Below are 16446 nucleotides of genomic sequence, written 5' to 3'. Positions count from 1 at the left end.
ACTGAAGGTGATTCATGTAGTTTCAAGTAGTTGACGGAAGCATTGCATAAAGTATTTAATGCCGTCAATGCACTTTGTCAATTTTAGTTGCAGTTATCAAGGATCTCAGCACGTCGACATCCAAGCATGCAACGCCAATAAAAATCGTACAAACAGATCTAATCCATACTACATCATCAGCCTTTGGTTTTAATATATTCAGCAGCTATACAATGCCAAACAACACAGCTCACAACAGAAGGTTAGCAATTGGCAACAAACACACGATAATTTATGATCAAAACTGTCACTCTTTTCACACAGCAGAAATACCAAGCATGACACAAAGCAACAGATTCTCCTCCTTGCGCAAGGAGGGATGAATCTGGAACTATCGTCACCGGCTGGATGTTAGCACTGACATTTAGGACATTATTATGTTCATTGTTGTGAGTAACATAAATGTCAGAACTGTTACTCTTAATGACTGTTACCTGGCAAATTCTCCACACCTCTTACCTCTCTCCATGTTTATCATAGAATCCCTACAGTGCAGAATGAGGCCATTCAGCCCATCGAGTCTGCACCGCCCACAATCCCACCCAGGTCCTATTCCTGTAACCCCCATTTACCCTGCTAATCCTCCTGACACTGGGGTCAATACAGCTTGGCCAATCAACCTGACCCACACATCTTTGGACTGTGGGAGGAAACCGGAGCATCTGGAGGAAATCCACACAGACATGGGAAGAAAGTGCAAATTCCAAACTGACAGTGACCCGAGGCCGGAATTGAACCCGGGTCCCTGGCGCTGTGAGGCAGCAGTGCTAACCACTGTGCCACCCCGGTAGAATATAAATCGTGTATTGTTACCTCGTAACCATGAAAGCAGGGCATTAATCTGCAACAGGCCTTTTATCTATACTGCTCTGAATGGGTTGTTTTCCTCATTTTCTTCAGGGAAGTCACTTCATTTTCATCATCCACTGGACAGCTCAACTAATATTCAAAGTTCAGCTGGTGGGAAGGAATTTTAAGCTTCAAGGTATTGGGTGGGATTTTGTGCTCCCCGTTCTGTGATATCTGAGTGGAGATAAGGCATTGTCTCGAAGTGACAGAGTGTGAGAGCTTACGCAAGGAACGTTGTGTGGTTCTGGTCTCCATGTTACAACAGGGCTAATGAAGCATTGGATAAATTATATATTTCTGGGGAAAGAAAACAAGGATTTTACTGGAATTGAGAGCATGCAGTGATCAGGAAAGTTTGGCTGGGGCTCTTTTCTTTGAGAATGAGCTGCAACTACAAAGAAACTTGTTCTTGGTCTAAAATGACGGATTTTGCAGGGTGGGGGGCAGTGGAGGGTGGAATTGTTCTGGCTTGTGGGCTAGTCCAGAACAAAGAAGCATATAATCAAGGTGGCAACCAAAGGGTCAACTAATGAATTTGGGAAGAATTTCTTTACAGAAAAGTAGAACTTTCTGCCACACGGAATGGTTGAAGCAGATAGCATTAAGGAAGAGGTCTGTTGCATGCACAGGGGTAAAGAACTATTGAGATCTGGGACCTGGGTGGAAAGAGGTGAGTAGAGTGAGGAGGAAGTTCATGCAGAAACAAAACACTGGCATAGACCAGTTGGACTGAATGGCCTGACTTTTTACTATAGGTTCTTCATAAGTAACTCTGTGCAAGTGCATCTCGTGGAGATGCCGGCACAGTACAAGTGTATCTCTGCAGAGAACAAATTATTTTGCAGTTCTCCAGCATGTCAATAACTAGGAGTTCCATTCATTTCGTAGTTTGCATAAATATGTTTAAGTTAAAGTGATTTAAGTTTATTTATTAGTGTCACAAATAGACTTATATTAACTCTGCAATGAAACTACTGTGAAAATCTCCTAGTCGCCACACTCCGGCATTGGTTCGGATACACCGAGGGAGAATCTAGCATGGTCAATGCACCTAACCAGCACTGTCTTTCAGACTGAGAGAGGAAATCGGAGCACCCGGAGGAAACCCACGCAGACACGGGGAGAACGTGCAAACTCTGCACAGACAGTGACCCAAGCCGGGAATCGAACCCAGGTCCCTGGCACTGTGAGGCAGTAGTGCTAACCACTGTGCCACCGTGCCACCCCGGACTTTCCACCAGTGACTTTCAGTTCAGTTTGGTGTAGTTTACGAAGCTGATATATATTAAGAAGAATCCCTATTCTCACTGCTCAGATTCACGTATTAAGCATAGCAACTTGAATCAGGTGCCAGAGAGCCATTGGCATCTATATAACCATCACCCTCAAGAGAGGAGAGGATTAAAACAAGAGAAAATTGGGGGCAGGAAAATCTGTTCATTGTCTGTCTCTTTTATATGCCTATCGCTCTGACATTTCTGTACTAACAACGGCAGAGTTAAAAGGAAAATAGAAGCCGTGTATAAAAATGTAAGGGAACAGAAGCAAAACTATTAAAGAACAGAAAAGGTACAAGAGAGTAGAAGCTGAGGTTGCACATGAGGATAGATTGAAGAGGTTGGAATGTTTCTCCTTGGAGAGAAGAAGGCTAAGAGGAGATTTGATAGAGATGTTCAAAATCACAAGGGGGTTGGACAGAAATGGAGAAATTCTTCCCGCTCATAAAAGGATCAAGAACAAGGAAGCACAGATTTAAAGTTATTTAAAGTTATGTGATGTGAGAAAACTTTTTCACACAGTGGTTCGGGTCTGGAATGCTCTGCCTGGAACTGTGGCGGAGGCAGGTTCAACCGAGGCATTCAAGAGGGCATTAGATGTTTACTTGATTAGAAACAATGTGCAGGGGTGTGGGGAAAAGGCAGGGGAATGGCACAAAGTCATCATGCTCAATTGGAGAGCTGATGCAGACACAATGGGCCGAATGGCCTCCTTAACACAACAATTGTGTGATAGCATCGTGGACTGATGACAGATTCGATTCCACTTCTTAGTCTCAATAAAGTTAACAATCAGTGATGGTTGCTCTCTCATAGGTCCCTGTGCAGCCAATACTATGCAAAGAGAGGAAGTGTTAGGTTTTTTAGGGAACATTAAAACTGACAAAGCCCCAGGGCCTGATGGCATCTATCCTCGACTGCTCAGGGAGACGAGAGGTGAAATTGCCGGGCCTCTGACGGAAATCTTTGTCGCTTCTTTGGACACGGGTGAGGTCCCTGAGGATTGGAGGATAGCGAATGTGGTCCCGTTGTTTAAGAAGGGTAGCAGGGATAACCCAGGAAATTATAGGCCGGTGAGCTTGACGTCCGTGGTAGGGAAGTTGTTGGAGAGGATTCTTAGAGACAGGATGTATGTGCATTTAGAACGGAACAATCTCATTAGTGACAGACAGCACGGTTTTGTAAGAGGGAGGTCGTGCCTTACAAATTTGGTGGAGTTTTTTGAGGAAGTGACAAAAACGGTTGATGAAGGAAGGGCCGTGGATGTCGTCTATATGGATTACAGTAAGGCACTTGACAAAGTCCCACATGGCAGGTTGGTTAAGAAGGTTAAGGCTCATGGGATACAAGGAGAAGTGGCTAGATGGGTGGAGAACTGGCTTGGCCATAGGAGACAGAGGGTAGTGGCCGAAGGGTCTTTTTCCGGCTGGAGGTCTGTGACCAGTGGTGTTCCGCAGGGCTCTGTACTGGGACCTCTGCTATTTGTGATATATATAAATGATTTGGAAGAAGGTGTAACTGGTGTAATCAGCAAGTTTGCGGATGACACGAAGATGGCTGGACTTGCGGATAGCGAAGAGCATTGTCGGGCAATACAGCAGGATATAGATAGGCTGGGAAATTGGGCGGAGAGGTGGCAGATGGAGTTTAATCCAGATAAATGCGAAGTGATGCATTTTGGAAGAAATAATGTAGGGTGTAGTTATACAATAAATGGCAGAGTCATCAGGAGTATAGAAACACAGAGGGACCTAGGTGTGCAAGTCCACAAATCCTTGAAGGTGGCAACACAGGTGGAGAAGGTGGTGAAGAAGGCATATGGTATGCTTGCCTTTATAGGACGGGGTATAGAGTATAAAAGCTGGAGTCTGATGATGCAGCTGTATAGAACGCTGGTTAGGCCACATTTGGAGTACTGCATCCAGTTCTGGTCGCCGCACTACCAGAAGGACGTGGAGGCGTTAGAGAGAGTGCAGAGAAGGTTTACCAGGATGTTGCCTGGTATGGAGGGTCTTAGCAATGAGGAGAGATTGGGTAGACTGGGGTTGTTCTCCTTGGAAAGACGGAGAATGAGGGGAGATCTAATAGAGGTGTACAAGATTATGAAGGGTATAGATAGGGTGAACAGTGGGAAGCTTTTTCCCAGGTCGGAGGTGACGATCACGAGGGGTCACGGGCTCAAGGTGAGAGGGGCGAAGTATAACTCAGATATCAGAGGGACGTTTTTTACACAGAGGGTGGTGGGGGCCTGGAATGCGCTGCCAAGTAGGGTGGTGGAGGCAGGCACGCTGACATCGTTTAAGACTTACCTGGATAGTCACATGAGCAGCCTGGGAATGGAGGGATACAAACGATTGGTCTAGTTGGACCAAGGAGCGGCACAGGCTTGGAGGGCGGAAGGGCCTGTTTCCTGTGCTGTACTGTTCTTTGTTCTTTGTTCAAAGGACTGGGAACATGTTACCCACCCTCTCTGCCACAGCTAAAGAATTCAAGTATTAATAGGAAAGAATATACAATCTACGTTTCCTGTAGTTTAGCAAGTTACTAACAGAAGGCCTGAGATCACAAACAATGAGAAACCTAAAATTAAAATGGGTCACACTCAGGAAAAAAGGTTTTGTTTATCCATGCTCATAATAAAGAATACAGAATTCAGGTGAAAAGTGCATCAGGTACTGTACTTATTCAAAATGCGATGAAATAATGTAGCTGTCTCTGCATGGATGGCCCTTGTAAAACATTCTGTGTTCTAATAACCTCCCCCTTCATCTTTCCAATGGTCACCATGAGTTAAAGACCCCCTGTACCACCTGCATTAATAACTATATTAATAAATATTAATGTCATCATCGTGTTAGCTCAAATTAAAAGGCACAGTTCAAGCATTATCAGGTCACACAAAGGTACAAACAAGCAGCACAAAAGCCAATAGATTTGACTGGAAACATGTAAAAATATTGGGATTACGGAAACTATAATACAGTAACACCACTGTAAAAAAAAGAGAAATGAATAGGTGAACAAATCAAGTTCAACAAACTAACAGCCGATTTTTACCTGTTAACATGTCCAGAAAATAATGAAACACCAAAGCAATGGTATGTTTTTTAGATTATTTTGCAAGGAGAATAATTTAGACAATTAAACTGCAGAATAACCTGACAAAATAGCTTATTTAGATCCAAAATGCATTCACAGCCCTTTGGTAAACTGTGACTTCAGGGGCTGTTCTTGTTTTGCTACCCATGACCTGATTATTGGTTTGCTTAGGAACCACACTCAATACCAACCGGTATTTACACAGTATTTTAATTTTAAAACAGAGTGCTTTATAAGTGGACAAATAGAAGATGGTGCCAAACCAGAAATGGAGAGATAGAAAGAGACAATACAAAAACCATCTTTCATAGATCGTTCAGATAACATCTTGCTCGAATCAGCTACTTTGTCTCAACCTTGAAATAATTTATTACTCTTTACTCAATGTTACAGACAGCCAATATCAACTAAAAACATTGAGAAAGATTAAATCATCTGACAGTGTAAATTTACAATACAGTTCAAAGTACAGTATACAAATCCTCCACCTTGCATGTGAAAAAACATTGAATGTTAATTTTGAAACCATTCTTAGATAATTGTTAGAAAGATATGGCCATGGGGGCAAGTTGAACTGCTAGATTACCTTCCTGTCCTGAGTAGTTACCTCCTAACTCCTTCTTTGCCACTTAGCTGGAAGGGTACTGTTAAAGATGCATAGAAACATAGGAAATAGGAGCAGGAGGTGGCCATTTGGCCCTTTGAGTCTACATGGCCATTCATTATAATCATGGTTGATCATACAACTCAATTTTCTGATTCTGCTTTCCCCCAATATCCTTTGATCCCTTTCATCTCCAATGCTCTATCTAACTGCTTCTTGAAATAATGTTTTGATCTCAACTACTTTCTGTGGTAGTGAATTCCATAGGCGGACCACTCTCTGGGTAAAGAAATTTCTCCTCATCTCTGTCCTAAACGGTCTACCCTGTATCCTCAGACTCTGACCCCTGGTTCTGAACACCCCCACCATTGGGAACATCCTTCTGGCATTTATCCTGTTTAATCCTGTTAGAATTTTATATGTTTCTATCAGATCTCCCTCAATCTTCTGAACTCCAGCGAGTACAATCCTAACCGACTCAATCTCTCTTTATATAGCAATCCTGCCATTCCATAAATCAGAATGGTAAACCTTCTCTGCACTCCTTCCAGAGAAAGAACATCCTTCCTCAGATAAGGAGACCAAAACTGCGCACAATATTCCAGTGTGGCCTCACCAAAGCCCTGTATAATTGCAGCAAGACACCCCTGCTCCTATACTCAAATCCTCTCGCTGGGAAGGCTGCTCGCAATCATGTAAATCTAAATCAGTAACATCATTGCTCTGTTTTTATATAAAGAGGTTGATGAGACTAGGCACCAGATGCCTCAACAGTTAGGGGCACCATTCTACTGGGCCATGTATCGGTGATCCTTCACATTCCAAGTTCCGAACATGTCCAAGTGTCTTTTATGCACCTTTTATCAGCAGATTCAGATGGGTACAGCAGTACGGGCAAAAGGGCACTCACCTAGTCCCCTACACCTCAGGTAGTTCATGCCATTGTGCAGTTTGAGAATAGAACAAGTATTTCTCCTATTTAATTAAAACTGATGGAAATAGAATTTAAAATATTTTAAATGGCCCTGATGTTAAAAACCGAAGTTATAAGTTAAAAAAAAGCAGCTAAATCTGAATCATTTTTATTTTAATCTAAATACTCTCTTCATAATTACAAGACATCCATTAAATTGGCAGTTGGTTCAAAATGTTTCTGTTGCCCAATCATTTTAAGGTTCTTGACACGCCTCCATTTCTACTTTAAAAAACAAGAGTCCACAAAGTTCCTATTGTAGCTCACACAGTCAGGCGGTGTCCAATTAGACTGCCGTGGGTTGAATTTTGGAGAGGACAAAAACAGGCTTTTGGCCTGACAGATTAAGCAGGCATCAGCTTCACAATGTGACAAATATCCAAATCATAGCCTGGAAATTTGGCAAGTCATTCTTCCACTGTCTCGCATCTCAATTACGCATAAAGCAATTGTGTAAAGTATGACGATGGAGATTGCTGTCAGCAACAACTAGGGTAAAATTTGCAAAATGATAGGAATGTCAATGCTGCAGTGGAACTTCTATTACTGACCGGGTCAGTATCTGCATAAGAATACAATAAGTCTTAATTCGTTTTTAAAAAAATTTGTTCGTGGGTGTGGGCAATATTGGCATAGCCATATTTTCATTGCAAGTCTTGAGAAGGCTGTGGGGATGGGTGGTGGTGGGTGGGGGGCTTCTATTTGAATCACTGCAGGTCTTGTGGTGATATAGTTTCCAGAATATTATTGGGTAGGGACTTTCCAGGATTTTGATGCAGCAATAATGAAGGAATGGTGATATAATTCCAAGTCAGGGTGATGTGCGATTTATATAGTTTCTGCACTATTCAGTATCAGGTGACACATTTTTATGCAGAGGAGGATATTAATACCAACATTTAGATTGGGACCTACATACAGCACATGGACAACATTGTCTTATCACAAATTACTACTGAGAAGTGTCTCTTAATTGTCTTGGTCAATTTAGGAGACTTTGGAATGACTATGGAAGCAAAAAAAAAATTCTTTACAATATCAAGCACAACATGAGTAAATCGATTATCTGCTAATATTCATCAAAGTTGAACAATATCTGTGCATGTCAATAGCATGGGTAAAGCACAAGAGGTTAACAACTGATCTCACCACAGACACGTTCAGTTAGAAAGGTATTTTTTCATTCAGCATGATGCAAATATTCAACAAACATGGGCACATTCCCTGGGGTTTCTTGCTTCAATATTACATTACAGACATGAGGTGATCCTGATTAGTAAATTTAATTCAATTCAATTGCACTTTATTGCCCATACAACAATGCATTGAGTTTATTGTTCGTTCATTAAAAACGTACCTATAACTGAATGATAACGATAAACGAAAGATAACTACCCATCACAGAGATCTCATTTTAATTATGTTCTAATAACTATTCCAATACATTAAAGTAGTCACTCAGTCCTAAGTGCATAGCCCCATCCATTTATCAAACTCCTGTTACAAGGTTCTTATTAAAGAGGAGCACGAATGAGTTCAGTAACATATTTGCCCTGCATCTGAGAGATTGCAGACTTTTACCTGAACGTATCTGACCATAATTCTGAAAGAAGGGGCGATTGTTCATGATGCTGTACTTTCATCAAGATTCTTCGAGCACACATTTCATCTAGAAAAATCTGCTCATCCTTCCTGCTTTTTTTCAATGATCTCTGTACCCTTAAAGAGTCTGCTTTCCTGAGACAACAATACTATGCGGGATGTTGAAAAAAAGATAATATTCTCAACTTCAGTCACATTACAGGAGTTTCATGATTGCAGTATCTTATAATTATCTATGTCCCCTGACTACCACATCTACGCACTGCTCCCTCCAATTCAACTTCTCTTCTTTGACACCCAGATATTTGTAGTTAGGAACTATTTCAACATCCACATCATGAATCTCCATAGTAACAACATTATCATTTTTCCCTAAAATCAACATAACTCGCTATTTTGTCTTGTTTCATTCGGTTTAAGAGACTTGTCATCACACCATTTTACAAACTTCTCTCAGTTTGCACTCCAAGTCTTCAAGCACAAACTGCAACCCTTTTACCACAATCACCATATTTAGCGAAGAGAACCTTCACCCTCACCACTGAATAAATGTACTGAGAAGTCTTCAATGCACTCAAAGTACAATGCAAGGACAGATACAAGTAGTGGATTATGCAACATGGAGCACAATTATACCCACCATCCAGTTATGTCAGAATAGCATAAAAGATAGTTGGACCTATATCTATAGATATTGCTGATACAGGAAATTTCCCCTTGCCTTATTTTAATGAGTAAACTTTCATTGAATGGTTACAGGATAGGAGGTTGCCATTCGGCCCATCATGTCTGCGCCGGCTCTCTATATCCCTATCCCCTCCCTATCCCCTTAGCCCTGCAAATGTTTTCTCTTCAGATAATTATCCAATTCCCTTTTCAAAACCACAATTGAATCTGCCTCCACTGCGCTCTTAGGCGGTACATTCCAGATCCTAACAACAAAATGAGTGATGACGCTTTTCCTCATGGTTCTTTGGTTCTTGGTTCTTTAGCCATTCTCATTAAATTGGTTTACGATCCTCCCACTAATGGGAACAGTTTCTCCCGATCTACTGCATCCAGGCCTCTCATCATTTATTTAACCTTTTTGTGCACATTTATTTGGTTCAGCATTCTACATCTTATATCATACCTGTGTCTTCTGCCTCCTTTTCACTGGGGTCTTTGGGATTCCTTCCACCCCTATGCTTCTCCTGTTTTGCCCGAATTCTCTCCATCCTGCCAGACAGAAATGTTTGCAGCAACTTTGAAACAGTCAGAAGAAATGTAAAGTCCCTTGTTAAAATGTGCAAAATCACAAGAGACTTCAGAACACATGAATTGTCCAAAATCTATTGTATGTGAATATGAAGATGTGGAGATTTCCATTCTGCTTAAGCCGGTGCCCACACTGCAAGTGTTGGTCTCAAAGACTTTGTGCTGGACAAAAAATGCTTGTGCTTTTAACAGCTCAGTTTTTAAGTTTATTTATTAGTGTCACAAGTAGGGTTACATTAACACTGCAATTAAGTTACTGTGAAAATCCCCCTAGTCACCACACTCCGGCGCCTGTTCGGGTACACTGAGGGAGAATTTAGCATGGCCAATGCACCCTAACCAGCACATCTTTCAGACTGTGGGAGGAAACCGGAGCACCCGGAGGAAACCCACGCAGACGTGGAGAGAACATGCAAACTCCACACAGGCAGTGACCCAAGCCGGGAATCGAACCCGGGTCCCTGGAGCTGTGAGGCAGCAGCGCTAACCACTGTGCTACCGTATACAATCGATGAAATACCTTCATTCATTAAACTAACTTACTGTCTTTTTAACTGTGCTATCGACTTCTTTTCAGCCTCACGGTGGAAATTCATGTTCTTGATGATGCTCGCGTTGAACAGCTGGAAGCCTCTGTGAGTAAACAAAACCATTCATCCTAAAGATTCTTAGCATTTTAATATTCTTGTTAGGCAAAGGAAACTCTGACAGTAATGCAGTGGAAGGTAGAGCCAAGGTCTGTAGAAAATGTTCTCAACATTGCAATCATCCCCTAAATAACAACATTTCATCACACACACAGCTTAAAGATAAAAGACTTGCATTTATATAGCATCTTTCATGATCGTAAAGTGTTTTACATCCAACTCATAGTCACTTTGGGAATTGCAGTAGCCAATTTGCACACAGGAAGTAGCCAAAAACTGCATGTTATAACCACCAGATAGTCTGTTTTTTTTACGATGTTGATTGAGGGCGAGGTATTGGTCAGGACTCCTGAGATAATTCTCTTGCTCTTCGACAAAATAGCGCTAAGGGATTTTTTTTTGCATCCACCTTAGAAAGCAGACCGAGCCTTGGTTTATCACCTTATCCACAATATGGCATCTCCAACAACGCAGCACTCTCTCAGGACAGCATTGGTGTGTCAGTCTAGACTTTGTGCTCAAGTTCTGAAGCGGGACAATATTTCAATCAAAGCAGAAAGGAACACATCTTAAATTAAGTTAATGGGCGGGATTATCCACTCCATGGCATGTTTTGTGGTGGCTGAGATGGCCTGCCATTGGCTGGCAGTGGGATCTTCTGACCCCGCCACTGGCAATGGGGTTTCCTGTTCAATGCAAATCCTGACACTGGGAAATCCGTGGCGGGGGTTCGTCTTCGACGGGACTATAAGATCCCACATGCGAGAACGGCCAGAAAATTCCAGCCAGAATGTCCTTAAGCTTGACTGCTAATTAATACCCATCTCACCATCAGCTGTCCAAGAGTCACATTTTTACTAATTATACCTAGTAATTGGTTGAACATGCAAGTACAGGATTGTCTGGATTTATTGTACAGCGAATGTTGTCTAAAATTAAAGTTTATTTATTAGTCACAAGTAAGGCTTGATGTCCTGAGGAGTGTACATATTACAGAGAAGGAGGTGCTGGAAGTCTTAAAGCGGGACCTGATGAGGTATATCCCAGGACGTTGTGGGAGGCTAGGGAGGAAATTGTGGGTCCCCTAGCCGAGATATTTGAATCATCGATAGTCACGGGTGAGGTGCCTGAAGATTGGAGAGTGGCAAATGTTGTGCCTTTGTTTAAAAAGGGCTGCAGGGAAAAGCTTGGGAACTACAGGCCAGTGAGCCTCACATCTGTGGTGGGTAAATTGTTGGAAGGTATTTTGAGAGACAGGATCTACAGGCATTTAGAGATGCAAAGACTGATTAGGGACAGTCAGCATGGCTTTGTGAGTGGAAAATCATGTCTCACAAATTTAATTGAGTTTTTTGAAGGGGTAACCAAGAAGGTAGATGAGGGCAGTGCAGTTGACGTTGTCTACACGGACTTTAGCAAGGCCTTTGACAAGGGACCACATGGTAGGTTGTTGCATAAAGTTAAATCTCACGGGATCCAGGGCGAGGTATCTAAATGGATACAAAATTGGCTTCTTGACAGAAGCCAGAGGGTGGTTGTAGAGAGTTGTTTTTCAAACTGGAGGCCTGTGACCAGCGGTGTGCCTCAGGGATCAGTGCTGGGCCCACTGTTATTTGTCATTTATATTAATGATTTGGATGAGAATATAGGGGCATGGTTAGTAAGTTTGCAGATGACACCAAGACTGGTGGCATGGTGGACAGTGAGGAAGGTTATCTCCAATTGCAGCGGGATCTTGATCGATTAGGCCAGTGGGCTGACGAATGGCAGATGGAGTTTAATTTAGACAAATGCGAGGTGAACCAGGGCAGGACTTACTCAGTTAATGGTAGGGCGTTGGGGAGAGTTACAGAACAAAGAGATCTAGGGGTGCATGTTCATAGCTCCTTGAAAGTGGAGCCACACGTGGACAGAGTGGTGAAGAAGGCATTCGGCATGCTTGGTTTCATTGGTCAGAACATTGAATACAGGAGTTGGGACGTTTTGTTGAAGTTGTACAAGACATTGGTAAGGCCACACTTGGAATACTGTGTGCAATTCTGGTCACCCTATTGTAGAAAGGATATTATTAAACTAGAAAGAGAGCAGAAAAGATTTACTAGGATGCTACCAGGACTTGATGGATTGAGTTATAAGGAGAGGCTGAATAGACTGGGACTTTTTTGTCTGGAGCGTAGGAGGCTGAGGGGTGACCTTATAGAGGTCGATAAAATAATGAGGGGCATAGACAAGGTAGATAGTCAATATCTTTTCCCAAAGGTAGGGGAGTCTAAAACTAGAGGGCATAGGTTTAAGATGAGAGGGGAGAGATACAAAAGTGTCCAGAGGAGCAATTTTTTCACACAGAGGGTGGTGAGTGTCTGGAACAAGCTGCCAGAGGTAGTAGTAGAGGCGGGTACAACTTTATCTTTTAAAAAGCATTTAGATAGTTACATGGGTACGATGGGTATAGAGGGATATGGGCCAAATGCGGGCAATTGAGATTAGTTTTGGGGTTTTTAAAAAAAAGGGCGGCGTGGACAAGTTGGGCCGAAGGGTCTGTTTCCATGGTGTAAACCTCTATGGCTTACATTAACACTGCAATGAAGTTACTGTGAAAATCCTCTAGTCGCCACATTCCGGCACCTGTTCAGGTCAATGCACCTAACCAGCTTGTCTTTCAGAGTGTAGGGGGAAACCGGAGCACCCGGAGGAAACCCACACAGACACTGGGAGAACGTGCAAACTCCACATAGACAGAGACCCAAGCCTGGAATCGAACCCGAGTCCCTGGCGCTGTGAGGCAGCAGTGCTAACCACTGTGCCACCGTGCTGCCTGGTGGTCTAGGTGTGGGGAAATTGATGTTTAATGATTAGTGTTGCTTTAGATTACACACAATCAAAGTATATTAATTGGTTAACCTAATAGAATATTGTTCTGTTTAAACTGTAACCATTGGTGGACTTTGGTATTTTAGTATCATGTGACTCTACTTTGCTTCACTTGACAGCAAAGTGCACCATGGGATTTTGGACAGAATAACGGTGACACATTAATGAGTTAGTCAGACAACAACTAAAGAAGAGGCCCCTGTTGTATTTATTTCTATTCCGCGGAGCCACATTACAAGCAGCCTTCAAGGTTGATCGGGTAAGCTTACATCCTGTCACATCGTTAAATCCTTATTAAAGCCTGGTGCTATCAGCAAAGGAAAGTTAGAAAGAATGTATTGTGTGGGAAGGAGGAAAGGATAACAGCTGTGTTCAATATTAAGTTCATTTTAATTTTAGTGTTTCAGAAGAAAAGCAATCACATTTGGCTTAATGCATTATTTGTATTAGTTAACTTTGTAACAGTGCGTGATTAGTTTTGTACCATATAATTCTTTCAAGCTTTTCTCACTCAAGACTATGGGAGTGATTTTACCATCATGTTGCAGTGGTAAAGTTGGGCGTAAAACACTTAGCGCGACTGGCGCCAGTTTACGAGCACCGGATTTCCAGCGTGGTCAGCCTCTTGCTGGAAATGGGCGGGACGCAGGATAATGTATGTAAATTTATTATAATGCTGGTTTACATCTGCTTAGCGAGCCAAGCGCTCAATCGTCCGGGCCCGCCCCCCCTTTATGACCTCGCCGGGAAAGGTTCTCGCCGGTGAGGAATAGACATACTCTCCATGAACGGGGAGCAGTCGCCTTGGCCTCGCCGGTGTGATGGGGACATAACACAGACTGAATGTTGCCTCGCACCCTGAGCTGAACCAGGAACTATAGTATGCCAGAGAAATCGCCGCCCTGCTTTGTTAAGTATTACTTTATAACTTAAGTTTCCTGAGTTACTTCCTGTTGCCTGTACGGTTAAAGACCGGGATTCTCTGATCTTGTTCTCCCTGCCGCCACTGCCAGCGAGAACGGAGAATTTGGCATTCAGCCAAATCTCCATTCACTGCAGCGGTACTGGAGAATTTGCTGCTCAGCCAAATCTCCATTCACTGCAGCGGGACTGGAGAATTTGCTGCTCAGCCAAATCTCCATTCACTGCAGCGGGACTGGAGAATTTGGCACTCAGCCAAATCGCCATTCACTGCAGCGGGACCGGAGAATTTGGCACTCAGCCAAATCTCCATTCACTGCAGCGGTACCGGAGAATCCCAGTTGCAAGCGAGATGGGAAAATTCCGGCCAAAATCTCAAATGGACAAATAGATATAGGAATTTAAGTTCAGATAGGACCTAAATCTTACATGGGGCATTACTAAACTCCACAGCTGACATGCACACATTTTGGCCTAATGTCTGGAAAATTTTACTGCAGGGTTCCTGAAAAGAGCAACATCCCCCTGCTGCTCAGTAATGCCATTAGCTGTGCTAGAAATCCTGTTAAAATTAATGTTGATATTGCTATAATATGTCAATGAGGAGTGCTAGACATATCCCCAACTGAACAATACTGATTCTATGATCTTTGAAATTATAAAAGTAAAGTTTATTTGTTAGTCACATTAGGCTTACATTACTGCAATGAAGTTACTATGAAATTCCCCGAGTTTGCCACACTCCTGTTCGGGCCAATGCACCTAACCAGCTTGTCTTTCAGAATGTGGGAGGAAACCGGAGCACCCGGAGGAAACCCACGCAGACACGGGGAGAATGTGCAGACACTGCACAGTGACCCAAGGCGGGAATCGAACCTGGGTCCCTGGCGCTGTGAGGCAGCAGTGCTAACCACTGTATCACCGTGCACCCCATATAAGGAAGTGATCATGTTACTGACAGGGTGGCATATTCATTCTCTTTGCAAACATTCAATGAAGCAAAAGCTTTTCATGCTGAAAAATTAAGAATGCATTAACTCTGCAATCACAGCTGTGTGGTTACTTGCATTCGAATTTAAGGTAGGTCACTGGTGTAGAAAGATAGAAAAGAAAAAGGCTGCTATAAGATTGGCAGACTCTGCTAAGGTTTTTGTTTAATCAACTGAGATGCAGAATTCACTTTACCAATGGGCAGCAAGTTTGCTAGTAATTGTAATGAGGTGTTTTAAATACTTTGCAGTTTTAAAAGTACATGTAATACCTTTAATTAGTTCATACATATAAATATATCTTCTATGCATTTTAGAAATTAAACAAAGAAACTTTGATGCACAGTTACAGAGTGCCCCTTTGATACCAAACATATGTTAGATACATTCCTTTAAAGCACCCAACTGTTGGAATCACAAGGCCATAAAGGAGGCTTCATTGCCTCACCAGACACCTTATCAGAAACAACTGATACAAGAGTGAGTTTTAATGACGCTGCCTTCACAGTTTCTAATCAAAACAGAGTCAGAAAGATATTAATGTCTTAGCTAACGAAAGAGTTATGGTAGGGGACTTAGTGGGAACTGACAAGGATTAATGGTAACATAATAATACCCCTTGAATTTGTAGGTAGTGATAAAAAGCTCAACCATTGAATTGATAAGCAATGTATACATGTGTTTCATTATGTGGCAATAAACAAAACTTATCAGGGCTATAATTGGGAAATATCCTGAAGGCAAGATGAGTTAACCACATCCCTTAGAGATTCAGTTAACTTCACTAACAAGGTCATAAAATACTCATTGCTTTTGTAGGCCCCCTTTATCAATTAAAGGATGCCCATGTGAGACTGTTTCAGTGAAGGTGCTTTGTGAGGCTGCTATCAAAAATAGAGACATGATGTCGAAGAGACTAGAGGACAGGGTTAGGGATGATATATTGGGGTATCCCACCAGGTATCGTGATCTCATAGATCAGGGTGGTTCAGTATTTTTTGTATTGGATCAATACGTAAAGTATGTCATTTGTAACACTTTTGATTGGATTGTGTCCAACTGACTGTGAGCTGCAGAATTATATAATCCAGGATGATTTTCTTTGTCCGTTGGAGTGGTATCTCTGATCCATTGTGTCAAGGGACTCCCCCCCCCCCTTGCTAGCAAGTAAAATAAAGACAATCTGTCGGTTAAGTATCTTGTGTTTGTGTTAAAGTCAAACTTGGAAGTTGAGATTTCGACACTGGGAATAACAGACCATGCTTCCAGCTTTTAACAACAGGGTAACAGCCTATGACATAGCAGAATAACACTTTTA

At 42.3% G+C, this 16446-nt stretch overlaps 1 protein-coding gene across 4 annotated transcripts in view; it reads right to left on the bottom strand.

Annotated features, from left to right (window-relative positions):
* The window catches only part of piezo1 (piezo type mechanosensitive ion channel component 1 (Er blood group)), a 347945-nt gene that overhangs the window by 57417 nt on the left and 274082 nt on the right, over nucleotides 1-16446 (bottom strand). For all 4 annotated transcript variants that reach the window (XM_078210703.1, XM_078210705.1, XM_078210706.1 and 1 more), the window contains 2 exons: nucleotides 10244-10333; nucleotides 9576-9661 (listed from right to left, as the gene is read on the bottom strand). In XM_078210703.1, coding sequence (XP_078066829.1) covers nucleotides 9576-9661; nucleotides 10244-10333 — 176 coding nt within the window. The remainder of the gene's footprint in view (nucleotides 1-9575; nucleotides 9662-10243; nucleotides 10334-16446) is intronic.

This window comes from Mustelus asterias, chromosome 4 (genome assembly GCF_964213995.1).
Source record: "Mustelus asterias chromosome 4, sMusAst1.hap1.1, whole genome shotgun sequence".
Classification (NCBI taxonomy): domain Eukaryota; kingdom Metazoa; phylum Chordata; class Chondrichthyes; order Carcharhiniformes; family Triakidae; genus Mustelus; species Mustelus asterias.
Note: the sequence above shows the minus strand (reverse complement) of the source record. Positions and strands in the feature narration are given on the sequence as shown.